The 9,970-nt window shown below is 38.7% G+C and overlaps 1 protein-coding gene across 3 annotated transcripts; it reads right to left on the reverse strand.

Moving 5' to 3' along the window:
- Positions 1-511: 511 nt before the first annotated feature.
- On the reverse strand, positions 512-4,967 carry LOC140924675 (uncharacterized). 3 transcript variants are annotated; one of them, XM_073374706.1, is made up of 5 exons: positions 4,773-4,967; positions 4,087-4,203; positions 2,817-2,962; positions 2,464-2,580; positions 512-874 (listed from the first exon to the last, which is right to left on the reverse strand). In XM_073374706.1, the coding sequence occupies exons 2-5, from the start codon at positions 4,169-4,171 to the stop codon at positions 848-850; spliced, it is 375 nt and encodes a 124-aa protein (XP_073230807.1). In that variant the 5' UTR covers positions 4,172-4,203; positions 4,773-4,967; the 3' UTR covers positions 512-847. The 3 variants fall into 3 exon arrangements, 1 of the variants encoding a protein (XP_073230807.1); XR_012164307.1 differs by lacking the exons at positions 2,817-2,962; positions 4,773-4,967 and having other exon boundaries at positions 4,087-4,274; XR_012164308.1 differs by lacking the exons at positions 2,817-2,962; positions 4,087-4,203; positions 4,773-4,967 and adding an exon at positions 3,013-3,224.
- Positions 4,968-9,970: the final 5,003 nt, after the last annotated feature.

Below are 9,970 nucleotides of genomic sequence, written 5' to 3' on the forward strand. Positions count from 1 at the left end.
AAAAAAGAAACCTCTTTTACTATATATATATATATATGAAAGAATTTTTTAAAGTCCAAAAAAGGGTTGATCAAAAAATGCCCAATTCTTTTTTATTTAGATCTGGTCAAAATAAGACTAGAAATAATGCTTAGCGACTTTCCAGAGAAAAAAAAACCTGTTTTGACCATAAAAAACAGAATTTTTTAAAGTCCAAAAAATCCGCCTTACCAAAGGGGTTAACCCATGCTTTTGGTCAAAAAATGCCATTTTTTTCTCTACTTAGATTTGGTCAAAATAAGACTACAAATAATGCTTAATTACCTTGAAGAAAATAAAAGACACCTTTTTTGACTATAAAAAAACAGAATTTTTCAAAGTCCAAAAAATTGCATTTTTCTCAAAGGGGTTAATCCATGTTTTTGGCCAAAAAAATGACAAGTTCTTCATAATTTAAATCTGATCAAAATAAGCCTAGAAATAATACTTTCTGACTTTGCAGAGAAAAGAGAAACCTTTTTTGACCTTAAAACACAGAATTTTTCAAAGTCCAAAAAGTCTAAAACATCGCACTTTTCCATGCTTTTGGTCAAAAAATGCCACTTTTTGGTTATTTAGATTTGGTCAAAATGTAGTATCAGCTTTATTCGCAATTTAAGTGCTCTTATCTGAGGACTTCAGGCTATATGACCAGAAAATATACTCTGTACACCATCGAAAACGTCCTCATAGCTGCTCTACAGAAGGTAGTTTCCACAAAAAGTTCTGTAAAATGAATACTTGGCTGGATTCTCTGTCTTTGACTCAGTTATAAGGTATGTCCAATTCACAGTGAGGTGACAGAATAATGCCAGACACATTGTGCAGTTCATGATCTGCATTGACAAAGGCTGTGCTAAAAAGAAGAGAAAAAACAATCAGTTAAAAAAGTGACAAAATGTATCACAAGAGTTGTGCTTCTTGTCACCCTTAGTGTGATTTGTCCTTTTTCCATGAAAACCATGGAGTTTTTATTCATGAAGAAAGCTACAGAGAGAAAGCTATATGTCTTGAGAGAAGCAGTTCCTACTGATAAATCTGCTGTGTGTTCACTGCTGTATAGAGTATCGTCCTCCAAAAACGTCTGCAAGAGCAATAACCATAGCCATAATTAATGCAGATAGCTCAAGGGACTTCCACTGATCACAATCACAACAGGAGCAGAGGAAAAGTCTGCATAATTATTAAGTACTGACTGACTGAAAAGGCATGTTGGGTATCCTGAATTTATTGGAGTTGGGTGGCAGGTTCCTCCATTAGGCAGGCTGACACCACAGCAAAAAGGGCAGGCATTAGGGATGCTTTTGTAGTTAGGCACTACAAATAGGGAAGAACAGTTAGTATGAGTTGCTGGTTTCCATACTTACTGGTTTATTGGTTGGCTGGTTCTATGATTTCTGATCTCTTGTGTTATGTAGATCAAGTGACACTGGTTTCTGCCGAAACAGTTCATCGGCCACATAACACCACTACACCTTCCACAAGTTCAGCTTTCATTGGAATCCGTCCATACTCAAGCATCCAGCCACCATAGGGAATCCAGTTTCATACAAGTAGTATCTTCCACAAGTTTCCAGTCAGTTATCTGGAATGTATAGGGGATGCATCAGAGTGGAGTTGTGGATCCATGATGAAAACAAGTGTAGAGGAACAGGCATTATAAGTACTGAGTGAGTGGGTGTATTGAGTATCCTAGATTTTCTGGAGTTGGATGGTAGGTTCCTTTGATTTCAAGTTGACATCGCAGCAAAAAGGGCAGGCATCAGGGATGCTTTTGTAGTTCAACACTACAAACAGCGAAGAACAGTTGGGTGGCAGGTTCCTCCAATAGGCAGGCTGACACCACAGCAAAAAGGGCAGACATTAGGGATGCTTTTGTAGTTGAGCACTACAAATAGGGAAGAACAGTTAGTATGAGTTGTTGGTTTCCATACTTACTGGTTTATTGGTTGGCCGGTTCTATGATTTCTGATCTCTTGTGTTATGTAGATTAAGTGACACCGGTTTCTGCCGAAACAGTTCATCGGCCACATAACACCACTACACCTTCCACAAGTTCAGCTTTCATTGGAATCCGCCCACACTCAAGCATCCAGCCACCATAAGGAATCCAATTTCATACAAGTAGTATCTTCCACACATTTCCAGTCAGTTATCTGGAATGTATAGGGGATGCATCAGAGTGGAGTTGTGGATCAATGATCACAACAAGTGAAGAGGAACAGTCATTGGAGAACTGACTGAGTGGGTGTGTGATTAAATCAGGTGTTTAGGAGGTCCAGAGAGCAATCAGCATCAAAATGTATCACCAAATACTTGTTTAACAAGTCACTCTTGATATACTAAATAGCTTTTTCCAACATTAAAACCACAAAAATTAATGTTTATTCTCAAGGAAAAGTATTAGACAGTTATTAATCTAAAAAATTGAATTAAGTCACATACCTGATTGACAAATCCAGGGTACATGATGGAGGGAAAAAAAACAACAGTCGCTGGGCCTACATGCCAGGTCTTCTTTCTTCCACATGACAAGCGAGAAATGTTACCACCACACTCCTTCTAATAAATGATATATGAAATATGATAACAAGTACAAAAGTCAATATTTAAATTCAAATCAATGTTTCATGTCAAAAAGTGTGCTGAAATTGAAAAAACAACAATTGCCATAGATCAAGTGTCTCTTTATCCCACTTATAAATCTGCTGTATGTTGACTGCTGTAAACTGTGTTCCTTCAAGGATTTGGGAAAAAGAGATAATGATAGCCATAATCAAATGAAGACAGGTAATTACCATGATTGTTGTCATGCAGTGACCACAATCACACAGGAGTAGAGAAACCGTTAGTTTGAGTACCAACTTATTTGGGTATCCTGGGTTTACCAGGTCCACACCACAGCAACAGGGCAAAGCACAAGGGATGCCTGTGTGGTTAAACACTACAAATAGGGAAGAACAGTTAGTATGAGTTGCTGGTTTCCATACTAACTGGTTTATTGGTTGGACGGTTCTATGATTTCTGATCTCTTGTGTTATGTAGATTAAGTGACACCGGTTTCTGCCGAAACAGTTCATCGGCCACATAACACCACTACACCTTCCACAAGTTCAGCTTTCATTGGAATCCGCCCATACTCAAGCATCCAGCCACCATAAGGAATCCAGTTTCATACAAGTAGTATCTTCCACAAGTTTCCAGTCAGTTATCTGGAATGTATAGGGGATGCATCAGAGTGGAGTTGTGGATCCATGATCACAACAAGTGTAGAGGAACAAGCATTATAAGTACTGACTGAGTGGGTGAGTTGAGTATCCTAGATTTTCTGGAGTTGGATGGTAGGCTCCTTTGATTTGCAAGTTAACACCACAGCAAAAAGGGCAGGCATCAGGGATGCTTTTGTAGTTCAACACTACAAACAGCAAAAAAAGTTGGGTGGCAGGTTCCTCCAATAGGCAGCCTGACACCACAGCAAAAAGGGCAGACATTAGGGATGCTTTTGTAGTTGAGCACTACAAATAGGGAAGAACAGTTAGTATGAGTTGTTGGTTTCCATACTTACTGGTTTATTGGTTGGCCGGTTCTATGATTTCTGATCTCTTGTGTTATGTAGATTAAGTGACACCGGTTTCTGCCGAAACAGTTCATCGGCCACATAACACCACTACACCTTCCACAAGTTCAGCTTTCATTGGAATCCGCCCACACTCAAGCATCCAGCCACCATAAGGAATCCAATTTCATACAAGTAGTATCTTCCAAACGTTTCCAGTCAGTTATCTGGAATGTATAGGGGATGCATCAGAGTGGAGTTGTGGATCAATGATCACAACAAGTGAAGAGGAACAGTCAGTAGGAGAACTGACTGAGTGGGTGTGTTATTAAATCAGGTGTTTAGGAGGTCCAGAGAGCAATCAGCATCACAATGTACCACCAAATACTTGTTTAACAAGTCACTCTTGTTATGCTAAATAACTTTTTCCAACTTTAAAACCACAAAATGTTAATTCTCAAGGAATGGTATTAGAGAGTTTTTAATCTAAAAAATTGAATTAAGTCACATACCTGATTGACAAATCCAGGGTACATGATGGAGGGAAAAAATACAACAGTGGCTGGGCCTACATGCCAGCTCTGCTTTCTTCCACATGACAAGCGAGAAATCTTACCACCACACTCCTTCTAATAAATGATATATGAAATATGATAACAAGTACAAAAGTCATAGCCTGAAATTCATCCGATTGCTTTGAGTCGTTTTCTCCTCTCAACAACGTCTGAATCGACCGGCCGTTAATGCTGTCAAGTGACGTCACTCACCATGGGAGTAATAACGACTTGAAGTAATCGGATGAAATTTAGGTTACAAAAGTCAATAATTATTTAAATTCAAATCAATGTTTTGTGTCAAGAAGTGTACTGAAATTGAAAAAACAACGAGCGCCATAGATCAAGTGTCTCTTAATCCCACTTATAAATCTGCTGTATGTTGACTGCTGTAAACTGTGCTCCTTCAAGGATTTGAGCAAGAGTGATAATGATAGCCATAATCAAATGAAGACAGGTAAATGGTGATTCAGAATCACAAGAGGAGTAGAGAAACAGTTAGTTTGAGTACCAACTTATTGGGTATCCTGGGTTTTTCCAGGTCCACGCCACAGCAATAAGGCCAAGCACAAGGGATTCCTTTGTAGTTGAACACTACAAATAGGGAATATCACTAAGTATGAGTTTCTGGTTTCCATACTTACTGGTTTATAGGTTGACCGGTTCTATGTTTGCTGATCTCTTGTGGCATGTAGATTATTAAGAGTGGGCTTTTTGAGACGATCTGAATGAGGATAAGTGATCCGAGATCACTCAGATCATGGTAGATCAAATAAATTGATGACTCCACTCTGGACAAAAATTCATCGGTTCGTTTGGTCTACCATGATCCAAATGGTCTGGGAACTCTGATCCTAGTAAATCCTTATCATCCCAAAGGTCAACCCACCCCAAGTGACACCGGTTTCTGCCGAAACAGTTCATCGGCCATACACCACTACACCATATCCACAAGTTCAGCTTTCATTAGATCTAGTCATACACAAGCAACCAGTGACTGTAAGGAATCCAATCTCATACAAGTAGTGTCTTCCTCAAGTTTCCTGCAGATATCTGGAATGTATGGGGTAGGGTGCTGTTTAGTCTGGCCCTTCTACCTTGGAGCAATCTGGCATAATTCTACCTGCCAGGAGCATAAGCTCCCGCCATCATAGCTCTAGTGGTCCCAAGGGCACGCAAGCCTCCCCGCCACGTCAAGGCACAGCACCAGGGGAGGTAAGACCTATTAATCTTTAAATGCTTTACAGCACTTCCATTCTGCCTGTGGATTGAATATTAGTGAATCTATCTGAGACTAATGTTTTTAAGCTAAAGTGTTTCAACATACACTATCCCATCATCTCTGTAGTGTTCTTACCAGGATTTTACACACTGGGGTCCAGAATAGAGAATAGAGAAGCTGAGAGGTGGTCATGAGGGAGAAAAGCGGGTCACAATTTTCAGATACAGTTAACCCTTTAAGTCCCAATAGTGACCAACAGCAATTTTCTCCTAACAATGTCCATACATTGTCAAAAGATAAGGTTGTGAGAATATAAAAAATGATCACGAAAGAGAAAATGCCTTGATGTTTTATTAAATTCTCTCAACTACTTCTTAAAGAAAATGTATGGAGATCAGTTTGGAGAATTTGTATGTGGATAGTGTGGCTTAAAGGGTTAACTCAATGCTTTACTCACAGGTCAGAGTAAGAGTGGATAACTCATCTGTTAATACAATTTTACAGCTGTGAATTAGTGTAAAGATGCCATAACCAATTAAATTTTAGCTAATATTATAAGGAAATGTACAAATGTGCGTATGTCTACGTACGTTATGTAATAGGTCTGCTTCTGTTTTGGTCGTGGCTGATCAAACGTTCATGGTTGGACCTGGCGTTTCTCCGGTTCCAGCGAAGCTTGTTTCTCAGATTGTGGCCGGCAAGTATATTGATCTGTGTGATCTGTTGCCTGCAAACCTGCAGGTTAAAGAACCCGAGCCGCAGCTTCAGTTGTTTAATTTTCATGCAGCAGGAGCCTCTGTTCATTCGCCCTCATCTAACGATTCTTCTGATTGCCAACCGACTGGTTCTTCGCGAAGTATCGTGGTTTGCAAGTCCTGGAACAGGGGGCGTTGCATTTCGCCTCTTGCCATCTGCCGCTACGCGCACTGCTGCTCCTCCTGTTTTGGTTCGCATTGTGCAGCAGCTTGTCCAACTTCGTGGCCTTAGCATCCCCGGGAGGACGGAAAAAGGCGTGCTTTGTCCCCTTCAGCTGCGAGTTCCTCCTTGGGAAGCAAGTCTCGCCGCGCTTAGAGTGTTTTCTTTAATTCGTTAATATTATTAGGTTAGTATTTTGATTTGTTTTGTTTTTTCTTGCAGTTTGGCTTTGTTACTTATAGGGAGGCAACTACCTTGTAATTTGTTTTCTGGGCTTCTAGAATGCCCTCGTTTTTGCGATACCGTGCTTGTATGTAGCTTAATTTTAGTTTGATCCGTTTTGCAATTGGCATATTGCTTACTCAGCTTTTCTTTTATTGTGGGATTTGCTAATAAAATGTTAACTATTCACTCTCAACCTGGCACAAGCTAAAGAAAATTTAGATGCAAAACACCAAGTGAAATTTTTGCTACGTATATTTCGATCACATATTTTACGAATCGAGGAAACAGTCACGTTTTACACAATCAAAACAAAGCTTAAGTAACAATAATGCGGAAGAAAACATCACTCACAAAATTATCTTCAGTTTGAGTTGAAGGAACTTCACAACATGACAATCAACATCAAAAATCAAACCTCCAATTGGCACATGCTCACGTAAACAAAAGGTTCCTTGTGATGACCAAATTCGCATCGATAAGATTGTCAGAGAAAGCAACACTGCAGGATTGAACTTAAAAAAAAAAAAAAAAAAAAAAAAACGTCTAGCAGATCTTGAGGTACAATCCTTTGCGTTATCACAAATCTGCAACGCACATGCTCGAAATTAAAATTCACTGGGGCTGCATCGAAATTGGTCGCTTTTTAGTAACATTTTCTTTCACAACGCCATCGACATCATCACTAAATCAGCCTCAGTAACAAGCGCTTAATGGCAAATTCTTTTCCAGTAATAATAGCCATCAGCCGGAAAAGTGTACACATTTATTCAAGTAAGAAGGGAATCAATCAGCCAGGGATTTCTTCTGGATCTATTTTTCTTCTATTTTCCTATGAAAGCAACCAGGGTCACATTCATAATAGCCAGGGGAAAAACCCTGGCCCCCCGCTCTTAATGACAGCCCTAAGGCAGTGTTATTGTTGGGAGAAATTGGATGAGGGTCACTACTGGGGCATAAAGTTAGGCTACCAGAACAAAAAGACACCCTACATGTATTCAAGATGCTAAAATTAATAGTTAAATTTTTATCTCGTTTAAGACTTAAGACCTTAAAAACTATACCAAGTTCAGTGGCTCATAACTGTTTTGGACAAATACAGTGCAGGTCACAACTAAGCGAACAATGCAGAGAGTGTACCTGCGGGTACAGGTGTATTTATTACATTTCATCTCACCTGTGTGGCAAAAATGTCCTTGCTGTTGTTCACATAGGTGTTTGCATGTCTTTGACTGACTGTGTCCTTTACCATAATAATAATGTTATTCACTGATGAACATTCAACCTGGAAAGGGAACAAGAAAAGTAACATGAAAACCCATCACTTCTGAACCACCTGAGCAGATCCACCTCGCATGTACTACTACAGTACTTGGGAGATGATCAGTTTCAACAGTCATAGACAACTTTCACAAAAAAAATTTTGTAAATGCAGTGTTCTCCTTATTACAAGGTAACCCACTACTTGACGCTAACTTTTTTTGGACACTAGACAATGGGCTAGCAAGTGAAATAAATCACTAGCCCAAGAGGACAAGTCACTGGTCAAAAAAAAAAAAAAAGAAAACCCAGAAAAAATATACCCAGCGGGTAAGGAGCCACTCTACTCCTTCCAGTGTCCAGTCTATAAACTAAATATTTTAAAACAAAATGCAAACAAATAAACACTTGCTGTGTTATCTTTGTTTGTTTTCAGTTTTTTTTTTAATACAGTCAATACATTTTATGAACGTCCAACTTTAAACTGTCAGAGACAAAAAAAGGAAATTTTCTGTTTTTGTGATAAAAGAGTGGTTGGAATTTGCTTATCCCTTAGCACTACTATTTGAGTACACACACTGCCACAAAACATTTTTTCCACTAATGAATCCCAGCCGAGAATATGTTTCTTTCAACCTTCGGGATCTAGAAAATGATGACCTATTGCATCTCTTTCTCTTCATGCTGTGTGTGTGGTCCTCTGGTAAACAAAGAAAATCTGCCTAAGAACCATCGGCCATTGAAGGATGCGCTCTCGTTTATGCGCAAAAAAATTCAAAATCAGGCACACCTGTGATAGATTTCACCCAGCCCAGGAATAATTCCATTTCCAATATGGTATCCGTTTTGCGAGTCAATCATACAATTAGGTTTTACATTTAATACTCAAGCTACAGAAACTAAATACTGATGAAGCATATTAGAAAAAAAACTTCCCAAGTTAGGCTCAAGTTGTTTAAAATTTATTTTGTCTACTAAAGTAACTGGTCTAGGGGCTAGTAGGAGCACATTTTTTACTAGCCCAGCGGAAATGTTCACTAGTCCTGGGCAAGTGGACTAGCATTAGTGTCGAGCACTGTAACCGGTAAAATTTGAGGCCTGAAGCAACACTTCTTACCGCCTGCAACTCCTTCAAGGTTTACTAAAATTAAATATGTAGTTTTAAAAAATAAGCAAGTTGTGACTCACATTGAAACGAATGAATATATGGAAGAGTACTAAAGTATACACAGCTTTTCTTTTTATGGACCACGAATTTTGGAAAGAGAACATTGAAGACAGAGTAAAATTATTGGAATTAAACTTTTTTAAAAAATTGTTGTCTAAAGATGACAACGACAGATTTGCGTAAAATAGGTCTTAAAATGAGGGAATGACGTCTCAGAGATTACTTAGCTCCTAAATTTCCACGTATGAGCAGGGCCATGTCCCTCACACCACTACCCATTTTCCCCCAGGAAATTGCGCCTCTGGTGTAAATTTTTGGCCTTACCGGCCGTGAATGGTCCCTTCAACAGTTACTGTTCCTGCTGAGCTAAAATTAAGGGAGAACACTGACATGGGGAAAAGATCTTTCAACGTTTCAGGATGTGCTAAATAAAAAAGAAGCCGTTTTAGACAATAAAAGCATTGATCTTTAATAGATGCCACATTTGTTTGTATTTTCCCAAAAAGGGGTTAGGCCATGCTTTTGGTTAAAACTCTGAACTTCCTTGTTTCTTTGTTTTTGGGTAAACAAGACCAGAAAAAATGATCAGGGATGTTCTACATAGAAAAGAAGTCTTTTGAGATAATAAATAATAATAATAATAATAATGATACCTACAATGTAGTCGCCATATCAGATTTTGTCAAAAGGGGTTAGCCCAGCCTAAGGTAAAAAATTTGAAATAGTCCATTTTCGTATTAATTTTGTTGTGACCGTTGAGAAGCACTGAATACTCATTTAAACAGTTAGCCTCGATCTAAAGTAAATATATTGACACATTCCAGTCAGAAAAAGACCTATGTACAACTAACCCTCTATAAATGAGTCTTCAGTGATTCTTTTCAGTGGCTGCTACGAATTCAAAACTGGTTTATTAGATTGTTTGTTTTCGGGTAAAAAATGCTTGACATTAAAATCGGAAAGAAGCTTTTTGAGTCAATAAAAATTAATATCAGTTACACATACATGTAGTTACTAAGCTTGATTTCTGCCAAAGGGGTTAGGCCCTGTAGTGT

This window comes from Porites lutea, chromosome 14, assembly GCF_958299795.1.
Source record: "Porites lutea chromosome 14, jaPorLute2.1, whole genome shotgun sequence".
Lineage (NCBI taxonomy): Eukaryota > Metazoa > Cnidaria > Anthozoa > Scleractinia > Poritidae > Porites > Porites lutea.

Bases quoted from the DNA above. Each gene is read 5' to 3' on its own strand.
- LOC140924675 (XM_073374706.1), bottom strand. From the start codon at position 4,171: ATGTGGAAGAAAGCAGAGCTGGCATGTAGGCCCAGCCACTGTTGTATT. The intron at 2,581-2,816 runs GTAATTACCTGT...ATCATTTATTAG, and splicing joins ACTGCATGACAACAATCATG to AAGGAGTGTGGTGGTAACAT. The intron at 875-2,463 runs GTATGTGACTTA...TCTTCTTTTTAG, and splicing joins ACCCTGGATTTGTCAATCAG to CACAGCCTTTGTCAATGCAG.